This window comes from Theropithecus gelada, chromosome 9, assembly GCF_003255815.1.
Source record: "Theropithecus gelada isolate Dixy chromosome 9, Tgel_1.0, whole genome shotgun sequence".
Lineage (NCBI taxonomy): Eukaryota > Metazoa > Chordata > Mammalia > Primates > Cercopithecidae > Theropithecus > Theropithecus gelada.
The window spans coordinates 82,356,798-82,378,506 of NC_037677.1; the positions used below are offsets into that span (position 1 = coordinate 82,356,798).

General features: G+C 37.0%; 1 protein-coding gene across 2 annotated transcripts in view; it reads right to left on the minus strand.

Moving 5' to 3' along the window:
- PRKG1 (protein kinase cGMP-dependent 1) overlaps positions 1-21,709 on the minus strand; it is a 1,342,290-nt gene that overhangs the window by 489,825 nt on the left and 830,756 nt on the right. For both annotated transcript variants that reach the window (XM_025395656.1, XM_025395655.1), the window contains exon 4: positions 7,516-7,621. In XM_025395656.1, the coding sequence (XP_025251441.1) occupies positions 7,516-7,621 (106 nt within the window). The remainder of the gene's footprint in view (positions 1-7,515; positions 7,622-21,709) is intronic.

The following is a 21,709-nucleotide window of genomic DNA, read 5'->3' on the forward strand; positions in this document are numbered from 1 at the left end:
TTAAGCATCTCGACAACTTTTTGCAGAGAAAACGCTTCCATAACCAGCAGGATGAAGAAAGCGCTTTCCAAGAGTTCGTCAAATCTAAAAATGGATATTTATACCACAGGAATAAACAAGCTTATTTCTCATTGGCAAAAATGTGTTGATTGTAATGGTTCCTATGTTGATTAATAAAGATGTGTTTGAGCCTAGTTATAATGATTTAAAATTCACAGTCAAAACTGCAACTACTCTTGCACCAACCTATCATATACCTATAAACAGTGAAACCAGGATTTAAACCTAGGCACTTTTCATATTAATAAGCCATACAAATACTTAAAATATTTGAAATGTATTTTCTACTTTCATCTTATGTCCTAGATAAGTAATTCTCCAAGAATGATCCCCAGACCAGCTACATAACCATCAGCTGAGAACTTAAAAATGCACATTTTCTGGTCTCATTCCAAATCTATCATTAAAAATGGTTATTACAAGGGCATCTCTGTGCAGTTACTTTCTCTTTCTTTGGAGGATATGACAACTTAGGTAAGATCTTCACAGAAGATCCTATAGGAAAGGCAAAAAACACTAGGACATATGTTTAGTCGAGATTGCGGGGAATTTTATCTTGAAGATTTTGAACAAAACAAAGGTGATATTCTAGGATAATAAAATTTCAGACTTGCCCAGGCACAGGGATGATTTTATTAGCAATTTTCTGGGTGATGTGGGGCAGCTCTCCTCACCAATCTAGGCTCCATTCTCTCATCAATAGAATGAATAACCTTTCACACTCCTCATAACATTATATTCTACTCAACAAACTCCAATTCTCTCCCTGACTACACTTTTACCAATATGATAAAATACAATTAAAATATAAAAAATAAAGTGCCTTTGGATTGAGTTATTTAAAATAATGAAACTGTAGATTTTTAAATTGGATCAAAGAAGGAAAAGCTTGTAAGGGGTTTATACATTTTATTTCTAAAAGATTGAAAATAAAGGTATATAGTTAGAATATAGACAAAGATCTATATACTATTGAATTAATAATCAATAAAGTTGCCTTTGTGGAGAGGAAGAACGAAAATATAACTAAACTACCCTCACTTTAGTTTACTGTAGTGGGGAGCTGCCATTAGAAAACAAACTATGAACTGGAGTCCAGGTAGGGGGTAATACTCAGGTTAGAGATTCAGAAACCCGAGTTTTAGTCTAAGGTCTGTTTTTTACTGGGTATGAGCTTATTTTGGCCTCTTCGAGACTCAGTTGCTTCAGCTATAAAATATGCAGAGAAATTAAATGACATCACATCTTAGATTTTTCTAAATCCAAAATCATTTAATCCTTGTTGATTCATCAGACCACAGAGGTGATGATGCATCATCATGTAGATCCCGTCCAGTGGCAGGTGAGGCAGAAACCATAAAATGAGAAAAATGTAAAGCAATTAAACAGAAGTTTCAGAAAAGTTTGGTTGAAGTATGGCCCATAGGCAGAAGTCAAGGGGTGATCTCAACATGAAATTATCTTCATAATCAAGGCCATTCTGATATCAAATGAAAGTATAAAGTTACAATAACAAAGTCATACTTTTAAAAGGGAAAATCACTTACTTTCAGAATACGTATATATAAATAGGTAGCATATTTATTTAACAATATGTTGGATATATATATATAAGCATTTTTGTTTTAGAGAATAAGGGAAAAGCACAAGTGGACTTGGGGCTCACTCCCCAGTAATGAAGATAAAGAATAAGGAAGCTTTACACAGCACTAAAATCTAGCAGGATTTTTAGAAAGGAAATTATGGAATAAGGAGAGAGCATCAAAGCAGCTCTATGACTTGCCAAGGGCCCACCCATCATCTTGATCCTTTGTATATAGATGCTACCAGGCCCCCATAGAGGGCCATCGGTTGTGGACTTTGGTTACAAATCACCTCCCAGTAATGAGGGCTTCCTGGCAAAGATTTACCCTTCTGGTTAGAAGGGGCCAAACCATATGATGAGTACTTTTAAAATTGAACAACACCTTCAAGTTCTTTAACAGGTGGACAGTCAGGTGGCAACCAAATTATCACCAAAAATCTTCAGAGTCAGTGAACTTTACAATTATTTGTATTGAAAATATAATGTAAAGCTCAGTGGTGAATATTATTATTGCCCCCATTCAACTCAAGGAGGGGAAGGGAAATCAGACATTTATAAGAGTTTTAAGAGGTATCAGATTCTGTTTTTCACTATGGCAGGCCTACTTGATGTGTCGTCACATCTTAGATCACTCTGGAAATGCACCCATTCAAAGGGAGAGGAGTCTCTTGAGATAATCCTATTTATTAAGAGGGGCCATGGAGCATTTAAGGAGATGAAAGAGTACCATGTGACTTGGACAAGGGAGGATGAGAGAATAAAAGGAGAAGATGTAGAGTGAGATGAATCTGGAGTAGTGTCAGGGCAGGTGGGCTTGGAAAACAATGGTAAGAACTAGGTAGGCTTTCTCCTACGAGTGATGGGAAATATGGAAAGGTTTAATGCAAGAGGGATGACATGAGCACATCTGTCTTATCAAGTGGATAAAGACAATATTTTCTGAGGGTAAACAGGATCTAGTATGTAGCTTCAATTCCAAAAAGCCCCTGTCATCTCTCTGATTTGTCAGTGAAGCAAGTAATATAAATCAGGGCCCACCGTGATCATTGTCCTCATCAGTTTCATAGTTTGGGGACAAAAGAAAACCTAGTTTACACAAGTAAACCTCAATGGTCACACAGCTACATACTAATGCTCCTCTGGGCATAAATACCAGTGCTAACAGCAGTAACAGAGAATATGCTCAGAGAAAAGCAACACAAATTAACTCTGGCAGTTATTTGGCTCATTTTTCAGAATCTGTCTTAAAAACAACAGTATTTTTTAGTAGCCAAAATGACAGAAAATGCTGGCAACTGGCAAAATTATGGTTTGACCTATAGCAATTATGTCATGCTTAGTAGCATTGCCCTTTGAATACCTTGTTTTTTGTTTTTTTTTTTTTTCCTATGATCTGGATAGAAACATCTGTGTTTACATCAGGGAATCTGAAATACAGGCACAAAAGAGAAATGACTAAATAGAATTAAAGAGCCAGAATCACAGTTTGATGTGGCATCTAATAGCAAAGAGGGGACCAAACCACATGACTGGGAGTTACAAAATGGATAACTACAATGGAATAAAAATAAAACCCAACTTTGACAATAAAGAAAAACTCTTGCCTATTAGCAGTGCATTTATATGCCTGGTGTGTCCCGTTTTCTCCTCCTCCAAACTTAGGTGTTTATTCAGAAAAATCAGGAGAAACAGTGGCACCACAAGATAAGAAATGATAGAGAGTCACTCATCTTTTAGCCTGTGGCAGCTCCTGAAATTCCTCAGTTGGGAAGGCACTGGGATTTACAACAGAGACCCCTACTGAAAAGAACTCTGAGAATTTGCATGATCCTTTGCTAGAGTTTTCATTTTTTTATAGCATCGCCATTGCTTTACACCTTTAACTCGTTCACAAAATATAAAGTATAAGATATCTATAGTAGAAAAATTTAGATGCAAGTTTTATTTTCACATAGAGAAAAACATCCCCTTCTTCACAGACTGCTTTAAAGCTCTTAAAGTCAATGTTTTTATAATGTTAGGTAAGCCCTTCCTATATATGCAGTGATGTTTTTGCTTTTGTTTTTTGAGACAGGGTCTCTCTCTGTTGCCTAGACTGGAGTGCAGTGGCGAGATTTCTGCTTATTGCAGCCTCAACCTACCAGGCCCAAGTGATCCTCCCACCTCAGCCTCCTGAGTAGCTGGGACTACAGGCACATGCCACCCCACCTGGTAATTTTTCTATTTTTCTATTTTTTTGCAAAGACAGGGTTGCACCATGTTGACCAAGCTGGTTTCAAACTCCTGAGCTCAAACAATCTGCCCACTTCAGCCTCTCAAAGTGCTGGGATTACAGGCATGAGCCACTATACCCAGCCTAAGTCATAAAGAAAAAAGTGGATTGGCTTGATTATTAAAAAAAAAAAAAATTAAAGTTTTATATGATGTAAAAGAAAGATAAGCAATTTTTTAAAAAAACAACAACAAACAGGGAGATAAAAGTAATTCCAAAGTTACAGTAAAACAGTTTATTTTGGTCTTCTGAGTTTTTGATAGTATCTATCATTGGGGCTATTATGCCATCTCTTAATAGCCTTGAAAAATAAATGGTACCAAGTATAGCTAACCTGGGGATGTGAAGAAGGAATGAATATTATTCACTCTTCTAGCTTTTGGAGCTCAGAAAAAGACACCCCGAAGGAAAGGCCTCAGAAGTCCTTTCTCTCTGACCTTCTCCTGCCTCCTATCTCTGGCTTCTGATTCTCCCCTGAGGCAACCCATAGAAACTAGAATTCCTCTTCCCCGAAGCAGGTCATAGAGACAAACTCCTTTTTTCCTGAAAGCCATCCATAAAGTCTAACAATAGTATTCTAACCTTCCCCTGCTTCTCTGTTTGACAGCAGTCATACAGAAATTAAAATTCTCATTCCAAAGGAGTCCTACCTCATACCTGGAAGGAAGAAATGCTACAACAGAGAGGCCAAGAAGAATGACCAGACAAGCCTTGCTAGTTTTCCTCACTCAGGCCACTATCAGTAGAGCACACTCCTTTTGTTCAAGCACAATTCTATGACTGCCCATTCTTCATTAAACCTAAGCATAAAAATGCAGTTTTCCCCTGTATCGTTAGGACTTCATTCAGAAGGCTCCTGTGTCATCTTAATCTTTAATTAGATAAATCTGCAATGCTTTTCTCTTGTTAACCTGTCTTTTTATATAGGTGTGCCAGCCAAGACTCTTACAATGGAGAGGAAAGGGATGGTACCCTTTCCACCCCTACATGGCTTCATGAATGTGTGACTTGTACAAAAGCATAGGGCCTGCACTTACAAGGTTCTTACACTTGATTTAATGCTGTGCTGTCAAGGTCTTTAATTTTTTATTAATTTTTGAAAGATGTTCTGCCTTTTTATTCTTCAGTGAGTCCTGAAAATTATGTACTGGCTTTGTACTCACTGTTCTATACAGTGCCTATCTGTAAAGCAGTAAGTTTTGTGTCAAAGAAGAATACAAAGATATTTAAGAAATAACCCTAGTTTTAAAAAGCTTATAGTCTAGAAGTGGAAATAAGCTTAGTAGTCAAGTTATAATGAAACAAAGCAGACAATAAAACATATGGTAGAGATGAAGCTCCAGAGGAGGGAAAAGGTGACTTCTCAGTGTAATGAGATAAGTATATATGGAAAGGCAGCTTTTGGTTGGATCCAAAAAGCAGAGAAGGATTTGACCATTGACAGTGATGGAGGAGACAGGCAGGCAGAGAGGGAGTGTGCTGTGAAAAAGCACAGGGGCAAGGGATGGGTACATGGAATTGTTCGGTTTGCAGGAAGTGAGAAGAATCCAGGCTAAAAAACCTCACTGGATTTGGCTACAGGAGGGCCTTGAATGTCCAACTAATGAGGCTGTAAATAATGCAACAGGAACTATGAGCCATTGAAAAACTTACAGAGAGAGAACCAGTTGGTCACAGTTGTAATTTAGGAAGACTAAAGCTGGCCTCAGGCAATGATGGTCATCCTGTCACCTCTCTGGATTCCCAGCCCAGTCCTACATTCACAAACAATGTGAACTTTATGTTTTATTGAGTAGCCAGATGGAAAGTGACATCCAAGTCAGCAACCACCTCTTTTTTTATTCAGCCAGTTAAAGTCTGCCAGCTCTATTCTGACCATCAAAAAATGTTCACTTACTTTGGAGAGCTAATTTTATTGTTTAAGATTTGAATTTGAACACACACACATATACACACACGCATGCACACAGAGTGAGACATCTCCATCTCCTGAAATAATGCCACTAGAAAGAGTTCTTGTTAGAGTCATTTGAGATAGCATTGGCACTCAGTCCATTTTCTTGGAAGAACAAATTTATGGAAACTGAAATCAACATTGTAAGTGTCCAAAGTTTAGGTATGTGAGATGAATAATGGACTATATTCTATAGGTAAGCATTTCATTGATTATCAGTTGTGATCCTTATCAGAGCTACACCAGGAGAAATCAATAACTCTTGAACTTTAAGTTAAGGCTTAAAATGAATATTCATTCTCTCTGTCTCTATCTTTCATCATACACACACATACACACAACATACTTATAGACACATATATATCAACACATACATATATATATATCTCACCCAATATAGAAGGCACCGGAATAATTTAATTTCCTTGAAAATGATATTAAATTTCAAATACGAATTTACATTTCTACCTCTTCTAAATGTTTCATCCAATCGCATTGAGAAAAAAAATCAACACCCTGCTGACAGTAATTTTTCAACATATTATTACTTGATATCAAATTAGAATTGTATTATCCCTTTCGCATGAATATAAAAGGTCTTATGTAGAAATAAAAATGTATAAAAGATGAAGCAGTAAGAAAATAAATTAACCACAAGAAATATTCAAGTATGGAATATTAAAAATTGCATCTTAAGAAAATTCAGTAGATACCTAATAAGGTGTATCACTAAAGCAAAATGTGAAATTGACTTTTTAGCTTCATTTTAACAGTTTAGTCACCAAAAATAAAAAGCAAAACAAAAAAATTAAATATTCTACCTATCAAAAATGAAATCTTAATTAGCAGTACCCTCATTATATGCTCATATAACTTGTATATTACTATTTAATAATGGCTCTGTTTTCAAAAGAAAAGTAATTTAAAAAATAAGTGCTTTTTAAAAAGTCATGAGAATTGTCAATATTCTTTTCAATCATAAGATAATATATTTTCTTTAAAATAAAATAAACTTAGAGACAAAGAAATTCATTCCAGTGAATATCAATGTATTCCTAAGAAATAAAAAGCTGGTTTTTATTCCAATTTCCATCCTATATTGAGTTATTATGATAATATATAATATAAAGGGAAGAAAAGCTTTTGATATTTCAGAACTGTAGCATAAAATGAATTTTATTTGGGAAATTAAGCTCAGGATTAAAGGATAATAAGCTATTTCTTGGAACTTTTTCATCTTAGTCATCTGACCTTTCATATGGAAACACACACAAGAGATGACTCAGTCTTATAGTGTGAGTCTGTTTAGAAGAGGTGTCATAAATATATTAACCAATAAATAGTTGGAGATGTATTCAATATCCTTTTTTGTTCAAGCACATTTTTATTTGTTTCTCTGAGTTGCTCACTTCTATGAGAGAATGGCTTAATACATGTCATGAAATTCTGAAGTTCTGACTTAACCATACGTCATGGAAACTGGCACCAGGAATATAAAGAAGCTTGTTCAGAGTCTTACATCTCTACAGATTTGTAGACTATTATGACTGAGAGAAAGGCAAAAAGTCTTCAGGGTGCTGCATTTCAGATAATAGGGCTAAAAGGAAAGTAAACACTCTCACAAGAGAAAAGAAAGCATCCTACCTTTTTAAAAATTCCATATACTCGGTATGCTTGATGAGTCCTGTCCTCATCATTATTGTTTGAAAACATTGTCGATCAATGGCCCAGAGTTTTACATTTACAAGAGCTGGAGAAAAATAAAAGGAAAACAAACAGGGAAAAATTGATTAGAGAATTTCAGTTGTGTACAACATCCTGCAAAGAAGATGAGCTATTCATGAGAAGCATGAAAATGATTGACTTTTTACAAACATTTAAAGCTAATATCACAATGCTATCCTATTTCATTTAAAAATTCCTATATGTTTACAGGCAAAATACAGTTCATAATTTTCCATATTAGCATTATTGTCTACTAGGAAGATTCCTGTTGCCCTTGCTCAATGTCCTTGGGGGTTGACAGTGTCTAAGCACACACAGAAAGTATTTTGTAATTCAAGGGTATAGATGAAGAAAACAGCATGAAGAAAAAAGAGGTTCACAAGTAATAATAGACCCTGGTAATTACCCAGCACGGTGTTAATGACTCATATGACAATATTTTAATTACAAAAAGTAGAAGTAAAATTTCAATTTTCAGGCTTAGGGGAGAATTTATGTAATAGAAATAATAGTTACACAATGATTTCCACACAAAGCTCGTTTTACAAATTGAAATCTGTGCCCAAAGTTGCCATGTGGTAGTTTTAGTAGACATGTTTGTTGAATTTTAATTTATTCTCTTATGCACCACTATCTTTGACAATGCATAGTTAGATGTTGAAGCTGAATATCCCACAGCTTCACCATTTGATCTATTAAGCATATGACTAAGAGAAGTTTAAGAAAAAGACAGATGTTATAGTGTGTAACACAACAATGTATCATGATAAATTTATGTTTTAAAAGATGAACACATTAAAAATCTTGGTTATCATATTGGTGTGATGGCATATGAGAGATTTATTATTCTCTCTACTTTTATATATGTTTTCAAATTTTCATGACATAAAATATTTTAAGTTAGCAAATGAACTAAAAAAAAAATTCATATATCATAGCCATGGGGTATATAGTCTGAGGAAGACCTTTGAATAGGGCCAGGATATAGTTAATTGAGCCAAACATAGAAAGACAGAAGAGTGCCACTGTCTCTGCTTCACAGTTCTCAAGACTAAGCCCAGTGAATGTGATGGATCATGATTTGGGAGTGAAGGAGGAGAAAAAAGTTATCAGAGGAATTAGGACACGCGTGTGCTTTATGGAGAGGAGCTAGAAGTTACACACAAAGGAACAGGGAAGAAAGAAGATAAGAAGAATATTGTACTCCAGAGTAAACCCTATCTTTGAATTGTACCTATTTTTTTCTTGCAAAACTTAAGCTGCAAAACTGGAATATGACTTCTCCCTTTCTATATTAAAGAAAAAACAAAACATGCTCACTTAAGTAGAAATAGATCAAAGCAGCCAGAACTTGTGTGTGCATGGCTCCATTCTAAACGTTTTTTACAAATGACACTTCATCAAAAACAAAGGTTGTGAAGGTATCCTTCAGCTAGATTCTAATATATCTGCTACCTCCAGACTCTTTTCCACAATACCCTTTTACTTGAGACAAACAGTAAGACCAGATGATACAGCCACAAAGAACTTGGAAAATCAGGAGAGCGTTCCTAAGAGTTGGAACAGGAAGTGGGACCTTAAAAAGTGGTAGTAGTTGAGCTACAAAAGAGGTGGGCAAAGGGTAACTGGGTGGGGAAAGCACATAAACAAGAGCACAGCTGGAAATTAGCTCAGGAGTCTACCAGGAAAAGAGACTGAAATGGTTGAGATTTCTGCAGTGTTGCTGCATGGTTTGGGGGTAGTGCATGCACATACACACATATGTACTGTGGCCAAGCTATCTGCAGCATTTTAAATCTGAGTTCGCACCTTAAGCCCAAATATTGACCCTTGTCCCTCCCTCTCCTATGAATTGCTGCTTTTTTCTATGTTTCTCTCCCTGGTGCTTAGCATGTGTTATTAATGTTATTTCTCTCCTAGGTCTGTATCATGTTTCCTTATATAAATTTGTATATTCCTTCAGAGAAAAGTCCCTATCTCATCTCTTATAATCTCTGCTCCCCTACTAGAAATCAGCATTTCATTTGGTAGGCATTAGGCAAATGTGTTAACGAACTTTATGTACACGAAGTTCACCTGCAAAAAACCCACAAAATAATTTAAGCCTAGGTAGCATCTGATGCTACATCAAAATATCTAAACTGAATGTATCAGGTTTCATTATCTATGTGTTGAAAAATGACTTCAAAAAATAAACTGACAGAATTCAATAATTTCATTTTACTTTTTGGTTCCTGTTTACATGGGCTATTAAAATGTCTCTAGGTAAAACTGTAGTTCAATATTTTGCATGATAATAAACATGGCTTGATGAGATTGCAAATTTGTCAATGACCTTGGGCATGATACCAAAACCTTTTTTAATTTAACTTTGGCCAACATGCATATTAGTCAAGTCAGCTTTTTACAGATGGACAAGCATGACTAATAATCACCTTGACTTATCAAAAACATGGTTATATTAGAGTTGTGATGAACATTTTTTTAAGTAGCCTGCTGGAATGTAAATCTATTGCTTCTATAACTTACAGAGACCGTTCAAAAACATATCTCTTCATTCACCTTTGATCTTAAGTGATGTGTTAATCTCTATAGGGAATAAGCATTTCACAAATAAAATTCCTGTGATTTTCATGATGATTACTGTTGAACATTTAAGTCTAAAGGGTATAAAGCAGAGACAGTGCTGGGAAGTGATTTTCCTTTTTGTTCAAGTATGTATCTAAAATTCTTTGCTGAAACGTATATCATTTTCTCAGGTTAAGGTCACCCGCATCCCACTCAGTGGAAAATAAACTCCTATTACTTTGAGACCTCTAAGTGCACAAGTACATTGAGAACAACTTCAATGCAGGGAACAGTTGGCCTTCACTTGGGGGACACCAAGATTACAGAGGAAGGAGCCATAAAATTGTGCTAGACTAAGAGAACACAAATCTGGATTTGGCTTAAATTCTTCTACTGAGGAATTCATCTGCTGTTCAACTCAAATTCTGGAAGAATACTGGGAAAGCAAATGTAAGTATAATGCACTTAGAGATTTAAATATTTATTCCGCTCATATTTACTTTATACCAATATGGCAAACACTGGTACTAGATCTAAGGGATAGAAAACAAACTCACAGTCCCTGCCCTCAAGAAACTTGTGATCTAGTACAGAGGTAGACAAACTATTATCCATGCCAAATCTGGCCCATGGTCTGCTTTTGTACAGTCTACTGGCTAAGAATGGGTTTTGTATTTTTAAATCGTTGAAAAATTTTAAGAGAAGCATATTTCGTGACACATGAGAATTGTATGAAATGATTTTCAGTGTCCATAAATAAATTTGTGTCCATGAAAGTCTTACTGGAACACGGCCATGACCATTCATTTACATATTGTCTCTGGCTGAACTGAGTAATTGCAGCAGAGACCATATGTACTGCAAAGCCTAAAATATTTCCTATCCAGCCCTTTACAGAAAATACTTGCTGATTCCTGGTCTAGTACAAGAGAAAAACAAATGAAGAGATAAATGCTACCATGGGGTAAGTTTCTGGGGCTGTGAATACACAAAAAAGGCAACGCATACTTTCTGTGGGGAGGAGCTGAGAAGAGATGATTAAAGAAGGCTTTGTAGAAAAGAATCATTTAAGCTAGGGTGCTACACCCAGTGTTAAGGAGTGAATGTTTGTGTCCTCCCAAAATTCAGACGTTGAAGCCCTATCCTCAATGTGATGCTATCAGAAGGTGGTTGCCTTGGGATGAGACTAGACTTAAATAACGTCATGAGGGTAAAGCCCACATGATGGGATTAGTGCCCTTAGAAAAAGAGGATCTCCCTCTCTGCATGCAAGCACCAAGAAAAGGCCATGTGAGGACCTAACCAGGAATAGGGGCATCAGCAAGAAGCCAGCCTCTCTGGTACCCTGATTTTGGGCTTCTAGCCTCCAGAACTGTGAGAAATAAATGTTTGTCTTTTAAGCCATTCAGTCTATGGTACAGATGATTCTTGGTTTACGGTGGTCCCACTTAAAAATTTTCAACTTTGCAATGGTGTGAAAGTGATATGCATTCAGTAGAAACTGTACTGCAGTAAAGTATTCAATATATTACATGAGATATTCAACACTTTATTATAAAATAGGCTTTGTGCTACATGATTTTTCCCAAAAGGCTGATGTAAGTGTTCTGTGCATGTTGAAGGTAGGCTAGCCAAAGCTATGATGTTTGGTAGGTTGAGTGTTTAAATGCATTTTCAAGTTACAATATTTTCAGCTCACGCTGGGATTATTAGGATATAACCCCATTGCAAGTCCAGGAGCATCTGTATTTGTTATAATAGTCCAAACTGAGTAAGAAATCTGGCATCCATGGAGCTCCAAAACATCTGTCAATGAAACTCAAGAGATTCTTGAACATGAGAGAGAAAAAAGAGCACCTTTATTTTTATTATCCTATAACTGATATTTAGCATTTCTTCCTATGATTATAGAAATTTGAGCAACAAACCACAGTATGATTTGTTACCAATAGAAACAGTGGCTATTTTTATATCCTCCTGTATTTGCTGCAGATATCTTAATGTAATTTACATTCACCACTACTTCAAAATTATGGCATTTACCAGATCTGACTCTAGATCTTAGTTTTAATACGTTATTATATCATAATTCACCATTAAATGTCATCACTGTATTTCAATATGAATGATTTTCTTTCTTATTCTATGTATTTTATTTCATGTCTTTAAAAAAGATTACTCTTAGAGGAGTCCATATGCTTCACCAAACTGACAAACAGGTCCATGACACCCACACACAAGATTAAGAGCCCCTGCTCTAAGCAAGTCCTGGAGGAAAAATTAGGTCAGAGAAAGAGGTAGTGGGAGTGACAAGGGCAGGGCTAGTACTTAGCTGATCTGTGTCCCTAGGGGCATGCCAGTTGCTAAAACATCCAAATACTTTTATACTATTTAGTAAACAGCCATTTCCTTGAGTTCCCTGACAGCCCTTCCCAGCCTTTCCTCTAATATCTCCTAGGATCCCCACAGTTCAGTAACTGAAGTGTCAGCACTGAGCTCAACAGTGTCCTCACAGACCTTGCTCCAGAATCAAGTATGCCACGGGGATTGCTAGATATTTTTGAGGTTATCCTACCACCACCACAACTACCACCACAAGTGTTTTCCAAAATGAGGAGTCTCATTACATACATAAAGAAGAAAAGGTGTCCCTTGGAGAAAACTCCAAGTAGTCCAGGGATGATTAGATGCTAGGAGGTAGAGAGGTGAGTCAGAAGTGATAAGGAAAGCAACAATTGTTAGATGGCAAAGGTTCTTGTGTGCCTTGATTCAGAGTTATGACTTGATCGTGAGGCCAGTGACGAGGGGGGCATAGAAGGCTTTAAAGCAAATGATTCACTTCAGAAAGATTATGCTAGCAGTACCTAATGGTGCACTGGAGGAGGACAGGACTCAGGGAAGAAAGATGTAGGAATAGAGACAGAGTCTGAAATAGAGATAGAGATAGAGACCAAGACAGAGACAGAGATTAGTTAGCAACTCTTGGAATTATTCAGGTGGGTGGACACTGGTAATGGCAACGAAACTAGAGAGAGAGATGAATTTGAAAGATGTTAAGGATCTCAAACAGATAGGAAAAGTCAGGTAGAGGGAATTTGACTCTATCATTCAACTTTCTAGCCTAGACATATAAGTGAAAATAAAATAATGAATGCTGCATTCATATTATTCAAAAGTGCAGACAGCATTGTATTAGCAAAATTACCTCATTTTAAGGGGTGAGAACCATGCACATTATAAACTAACCTAAGTGACTTCTAATGAGCAAAATTAGCTTGTAATTCTCTTTTACTTTCTATGTTATAAATATAAAACTATTATCATCAAAGTATTTTCTAATACTTTCAAAATTGTCATTGCTGTAATAAAAAAGCATAATTATCTTAAAAATATTCTGAAATCACATGGTCCTACAGATACCTATAGTCTAGAAATAAATGTACCAGGCTGTGAGTCCAGGACAAACATCTTAACACTCAGATAGCTTTGGGAATGTTAGGAGGCCAAGATGAAACGTCACAAATATTATGAAGTGTCAGCCAAGCAAATTTTATGTTTTGGGAAAATTTTTTCCTTTTATCAAAGTTGGCCAAGAAGACAAATGCATATGGCCAATAAGGATATAAAAACGATGTTCACAAGATGGCCAAACAGGAACAGCTCCAGTCTACAGCTCCCAGCATGAGCGATGCAGAAGACGGGTGATTTCTGCGTTTCCAACTGAGGTACCGGGTTCATCTCACTGGGGCTTGTCGGACAGTGGGTACAGGAGAGTAGGTGGAGTCCACTGAACATGAGCCAAAGCAGGGTGAGGCATCGCCTCACCTGGGAAGCACGAGGGGTCACAGAATTCCCTTTCTTAGCTAAGGGAAGCTGTGACAGACAGCACCTGGAAAATCAGGTCACTCCCACCCTAATACTGCGCTTTTCCAATGGTCTTAGAAAACGGCATACCAGGAGATTATATCCCGCACCTGGCTTGGAGTGTTCCACGCCCATGGAACCAAACTCATTGCTAGCACAGCACTATGAGATCAAACTGCAAGGCAGCAGCAAGGCTGGGGGTGGGACACCCGCCATTGCTGAGGCTTGAGTAGGTAAGCAAAGTGTCTGGGAAGCTCGAACTGGGTGGAGCCCAGCGCAGCTCAAGGAGGCCTGCCTGCCTCTGTAGACTCCACCTCTGGGGGCAGGGCATAGCCAAACAAAAGGCAGCAGAAACCTCTACAGACTGAACTGTCCCTGTCTTACAGCTTTGAAGAGAGTAGTGGTTCTCCCAGCACAGAGATTGAGATCTGAGAATGGACAGACTGCCTCCTCAAGTGGATCCCTGACCCCTGAGAAGCCTAACTGGGAGGCACCCCCTATTAGGGGCAGATTGACACCTCACATGGCCGGGTACCCCTCTGAGATGAAGCTTCTGGAGGAATGATCAGGCAGCAACATTTGCTGTTGAGCAATATTCGCTGTTCTGCAGCCTCTGCTGCTGATACCCAGGCAAACAGGGTCTGGAGTGGACCTCCAGCAAACTCCAACAAACCTGCAGCTGAGGGTCCTGACTGTTAGAAGGAAAACTAACAAACCAAAAGGACATCCACACCAAAACCCCATCTTTATGTCACCATCATCAAAGACCAAAGGTAGACAAAACCACAAAGAGGGGGAAAAAACAGAGCAGCAAAGCTGAAAATTCTAAAAATCAGAGTGCCTCTCTCCGTTCAAAGGAATGCAGCTCCTCGCCAGCAATAAAACAAAGCTGGAAGGAGAATGACTTTGACAAGTTGAGAGAAGAAGGCTTCAGATGATCAAACTTCTCCTAGAAAGAAGGAAGTTCAAACCCATCGAAAAGAAGCTAAAAACCTTGAAAAAAGATTAGATGAATGGCTAACTAGAATAACCAGTGTAGGGAAATCCTTAAATGACCTGATAGAGCTGAAAATCATGGCACGAGAACTACATGATGAATGCACAAGCTTCAGTAGCTGATTCAATCAACTGGAAGAAAAGGTGTCAGTGATTGAAGATCAAATGAATGAAATGAAGGGAGAAGAGAAGTTTAGAGAAAAAAGAGTACAAGGAAATGAACAAAGCCTCCAAGAAATATGGTACTATGTGAAAAGACCAAATCTATGTCTGATTGGTGTACCTGAAAGAGACAGGGAGAATGGAATCAAGTTGGAAAACACTCTGCAGGATATTATCCAGGAGAACTTCCCCAACCTAGCAAGTCAGGCTAACATTCAAATTCAGGAGAATGCCACAAAGATACTCCTCGAGAAGAGCAACTACAAGACACACAACTGTCAGGTTCACCAAGGTTGAAATGAAGGAAAAAATGCGAACGGCAGCTAGAGAGGAAGGTTGGGTTACCCACAAGGGAAGCCCATCACTAACAGTGGATCTTTCAGCAGAAACCCTACAAGTCAGAAAAGAGTGGGGGCCAATATTCAACATTCTTAAAGAAGAGAATTTTCAACCCAGAATATAATATCTGGCCAAACTAAGCTTCATAAGGGAAGGAGAAATAAAATCATTTACAGACAAGCAAATGCTGAGAGATTTTGTCACCACCAGGCCTGCCCTACAAGAGCTCCTGAAGGAAGCACTAAACATGGTAAGGAACAACTGGTACCAGCCACTGCAAAAAGCATGCCAAATTGTAAAGACCATCGATGCAAGGATAAAACTGAATCAACTAACAAGCAAAATAACCATCTAACATCATAATTACAGGATCAAATTCACACATAACAATATTAACCTTAAACGTAAATAGGGTAAATGCTCCAATTAAAAGACACAGACTGGCAAATTGGATAAAGAGTCAAGCCCCATCAGTGTGCTGTATTCAGGAGACCCATCTCACATGCAGAGACACACAAAGGCTCAAAATAAAGGGATGGAGGAAGATCTACCAAACAAATGGAAAACAAAAAAAGGCAGGGGTTGCAATCCTAGTCTCTGATTAAACAGACTTTAAACCAACAAAGATCAAAAGACACAAAGAAGGCCATTACATAATGGTAAAGGGATCAATTCAACAAGAAGAGCTAACTATCCTATATATATGTGCATCAAATACAGGAGCATCAAGACTCATAAAGCAAGTCCTTAGAGATTTACAAAGAGACTTAGACTCCCAAAAAATAATAATGGGAGACTTTAACACCCCACTGTCAACATTAGATAGATGAATGAGACAGAAAGTTAACAAGGATATCCAGGAATTGAACTCAGCTCTGCACCAAGCAGACCTAATAGACATCTACAGAACTCTCCACCCCAAATCAACAGAATATACATTCTTCTCAGCACCACATCACACTTATTCCAAAATTGATCACATAGTTGGAAGTAAAGCACTCCTCAGCAGATGTAAAATAACAGAAATTACAGCAAACTGTCTGTGGGACCACAGTGCAAACAAACTAGAACTCAGGATTAAGAAACTCACTCAAAACCGCACGACTACATGGAAACTGAACAACCTGCTCCTGAATGACTGCTGGGTACATGACGAAATGGAGGCAGAAATAAAGATGTTCTTTGAAACCAATGAAAACAAAGAGCGAATCTCTGGGACACATTTAAAGCACTGTGTAGAGGGAAATTTATAGCACTAAATGCCCACAGGAAAAAGCAGGAAAGATCTAAAATTGACACCCTAACATCACAATTAAAAGAACTAGAGAAGCAAGAGCAAACACATTCAAAAGCTAGCAGAAGGCAAGAAATAACTAAGATCCGAGCAGAACTGAGGGATATAGAGACAAAAAAAAACAAACAAACAAAAAACAAACAAACAACAAAAAAAAAACAACCCTTCAAAAAAATCAATAAATCCAGGAGCTGGTTTTTTGAAAAGATCAACAAAATTGATAGACCACCAGCAAGACTAATAAAGAAGAAAAAAGAGAAGAATCAAATGGACACAATAAAAAATGATAAAGGGGATATCACCACCGATCCCACAGAAATACAAACTAATATCAGAGAATACTGTAAACACCTCTATGCAAATAAACTAGAAAATTTAGAAGAAATGGATAAATTCCTGGACACAGACACCCTCCCAAGACTAAACCAGGAAGAAGGTGAATCCCTGAATACACCAATAACAGGTTCTGAAATTGAAGCAATAATTAACAGCCTACCAACCAAAAAAAGTCCAGGACCAGACGGAATCACAGCCGAATTCTATCAGAGGTACAAGGAGGAGTTGGTACCATTCCTTCTGAAACCATTCCAATCAGTAGAAAAAGAGGGAATCCTCCCTAACTCATTTTATGAGGCCCACATCATCCTGATACCAAAGCCTGGCAGAGACACAACCAAAAAAGAGAATTTTAGACCAATTTCCCTGATGAACATAGATGCAAAAATCCTCAATAAAATACTGGCAAACCGAATCCAGCAGCACATCAAAAAGTTTATCCACCATGATCAAGTGGGCTTCATCCCTGGGATGCAAGGCTGGCTCAACATACACAAATCAATAAATATAATCCAGCATATAAACAGAACCAAAGACAAAAAACACACGATTATCTCAACAGAGGCAGAAAGGGCCTTTGACAAAATTCAACAGCCCTTCGTGCTAAAATCTCTCAATAAGTTAGGTATTGATGGAATGTATCTCAAAATAATAAGAGCTATTTATGACAAACCCACAGCCAATATCACACTGAAAGGGCAAAAACTGGAAACATTCCCTTTGAAAACTGGCACAAGACAGGGATGCCCTCTCTCACCACTCCCATTCAACATAGTGTTGAAAGTTCTGACCAGGGCAATCAGAAAAAGAAAGAAATAAAGGGTATTCAATTAGGAAAAGAGGAAGTCAAACTGTCCCTGTTTGCAGATGACATGATTGTATATCTAGAAAACCCCATCATCTCAGCCCAAAATCTCCTTAAGCTGAAAAGCAACTTCAGCATAGTCTCAGGATACAAAATCAATGTGCAAAAATCACAAGCATTTGTACACACCGATAACAGACAAACAGAGAGTCAAATCATGAGTGAACACTCATTCACAATTGCTACAAAGAGAATAAAATACCTAAGAATCCAACTTACAAGGGATGTGAAGGACCTCTTCAAGGAGAACTACAAACCACTGCTCAACGAAATAAAAGAGGACACAAACAAATGGAAGAACATTGCATGCTCATGGATAGGAAGAATCAATATCATGAAAATGGCCATACTGCCCAAGGAAATATGTAGATTCAATGCCATCCCCATCAAGCTATCAATGACTTTCTTTACAGAGTTGGAAAAAAACTACTTTAAAGTTCATATAGAACCAAAAAAGAGCCCACATTGCCAAGACAATCCTAAGCAAAAAGAACAGAGCTGGAGGCATCATGCTACCTGACTTCAAACTATACCACAAGGCTACAGTAACCAAAACAGCATGGTACTGGTACCAAAACAAAGATATAGACCAACGGAACAGAACAGAGGCCTCAGAAATAACACCACACATCTACAACCATCTGGCCTTTGGCAAACCTGACAAAAACAAGAAATGGGGAAAGGATTCCCTATTTAATAAATGGTGCTGGGAAAACTGGCTAACCATATGTAGAAAGCTGAAACTGGATCCCTTCTTTACACCTTGTACAAAAATTAAATTCAAGATGGATTAAAGACTTAAACGTCAGACCTAAAGCCGTAAAAACCCTAGTAGAAAACCTAGGCAATACCACTCAGGACATAGGCATTTGCAAAGACTTCATGTTTTCTCCAGCTTCCTCTCCAGCTTCAAGCCTGCCTCTACTCCTCCAGATGAAAGCTTGTTTTACTCTGTGTCTTTGTTCACGATAGGTCCTCCACCCAGAATGACTTTCCACCCATTTGTCTTCTAAAACTCCCACATATGCTTGCAAGACTCAACTCAAAGATAGTTTTATTAGTCAATCTTAGTCAAGATTCTCCAGAGAAACAGAACCAACAGGCTATATAGACATATAAGTGGGTATTTATGAAAGAAGTTGGCTATGCAGTTATGGAGGTCAAGAAGAGAGATCAAATTTGCCCTTCCTGTACCTTTTTGTCCTAACTAGGTCTTCAGCAGAATGAACAATGCCTGCTCACACTAGCGAGAGTGGATCGTTTTACTCAGTCTGCGGATTCAAATGCTGATCTTGTCTGAAATACTCTGATAGATATACCCAGAAATTACGTTTTATCAGCTATCTGGGTATCCCTTAGCCCAGTCAAATTGACATAAAATTAACCAGCACAGTACCTTTTAAATATTTTTTCCCTTTCCAGACCCTTCAGGGCTAAACTTTTACCAAACTTCGCCCTTGTTACATTTTAATCTGCACTGTCCAATATAATAGCTATCTGCCATACATGGCTATTGAGAACTTGGATTAAGGCTAATGTGAAATTGGATGCACAAGTTACACACAGGATTTAGAAGATGGTATGAAAAAAGTACGTAAAATAACTTAGGAATAATTTTACATTTATTACATGTTAAAATAATAATATTTTGGGTATATTGGGTAAAATAAAAGTTTACTAGTAGAATTCATTAAACTTGCTTCTCTTTACTTTTTAATGTTATCACCAGAAAATATAAAATCATATATATTGCTTATATAACATTTCTGTTGGTTAGTGCTGCTGTAGAATAACAACACTCATAACAGATAATCATTTCTTTACACATTTATTTTGTTCCCTGCAATAGAACAAAGTGAGAATTCATCAAATATACTCAGAATTGAATTTTGTGTGTGTCAAACATTTCAACTAAATAAAATATTCTTATAATTCTTTGGCAAATCACCACAGACCGTCATAATCTCTACTAGGAGAGAACTGGTTTTCAATATTAGTTGTGTCTGAACACCTTTCCCCTGCAGTAGAACATGAGTTGAAATTTCTGAAAAGAATTCCTGAGTGAATTATTTTTCTCAAGTCAGATAATGTTTTTCAGGGAACATTCTCAGATAGTAGGTAAGTCTCATTTAAAATGTTTGCTGATCCATACTTTTTCTAAATAGACTAGAAACTGAGGGCTTGGCACAGGAAGAAAGATACGAAAAAGAATAATTAGCTTATTCTCCTACTTCATTTTTAATATTAAAGAATACCAGCTCACATCATAAGGTACTTTAATATATGCTCAAGGAATCCCAGAAGCTGTATTCTACCCCTACTTTATTGATGCTTGACTCGTCTGTGATCACTCAGATACTTAGTGTGACAGGATCAGAAGCTTGGGAGAGACCTTGTGGGGCTCCATCAAGCCCATAACTGCTTCCCAACATTATTAAGGCATATGTTAGCCTAAAGCTAAATTCTAACTGCCGGAATGTTCTGAGACAAATGCTTCATAATTAGAAAAGGCCATTTGCTGTTTACTATGCATCTGGAGCACGCCAATGTCTCCACTGCACAAATTGCCTCACAGTTAGTTTGGAGGATATATTTTAACCTTTCTTAACTGGAAAAGTTACCTTTTTAATGACACATAGAGGATGGGTCATAAAATTGGACACTGTGGATAAGAATCATTATTATATACTTAATAGTAAGAAAAATTACCATCAATGTTGTCACGATATTCACACATTGGAAGGGAGTAGGCTGCCCTGTAATTAAGGAGATAGAAATAAAATAGCTGTTTCTCTAACTTCTGTTTGACTTCATATCTTGCAGAAAGCAACCTGTAAAGGCCGATGGTGACGTCCGAAAATCATTGGAAAAAAATTCACCAACATAATGATTCTAAAATTTAAACTGACTTTAAAATGTTAAGGATACTAGAAGGACCAAGTGGATAATGATTTTAGTACAAATATATTCATAATAATGATCATTATTTAGGGTATCTTTATTGAACATTTACTACACAATATGAAACTTTGTTATGTTTGCTTAACATATGTTAATCCTATGAAATATTCTTATCTCCTTTCTATAAATATGCAAATTAAGTCTCAGAAAAGCTAAGTTACTGCCCAGGTCACATATGTAATAATTAAAAGAGTTAGTTTCAGTCTGACTCCAAAGCCTAGCTTGTTTTACTAATATGTGTTCTTTTTTTTACTTTCTATTTTTTTAATTTTTTTAATTGGCAGACAAAATTGTACATATATACTGTGTACCACATAATGTTTTAAAGTATATATACATTGTAGAATGACTAAATCTAGCTAATTAACAATTGTAATACCTCATATAGTCATCATTTTTGCAGTGAGAACACTTCACATCCATTTTCTTGGCATTTTTCAAGAATACAATACATTAATAACTAATGTCACTATATATACAATATATTAATAAGTACAGTATAAAAATATTTTCTACTTTTATCTCATGGTGGTCAGAAATACTTGATATGATTTCAATAGTCTAAAATTTGTTAAAATTAATTTTGTGGCCTAACATATAATCTCTGCTAAACAGAGTTCCATGTGTAGTCTAGAAGTATTCTACAGCTGTTGCATAGAACATTTGTACAATTAAATTAGGTCCATTTGATCTAGGTTTTACTTTATATCTGGGTTTCGTTATTGATT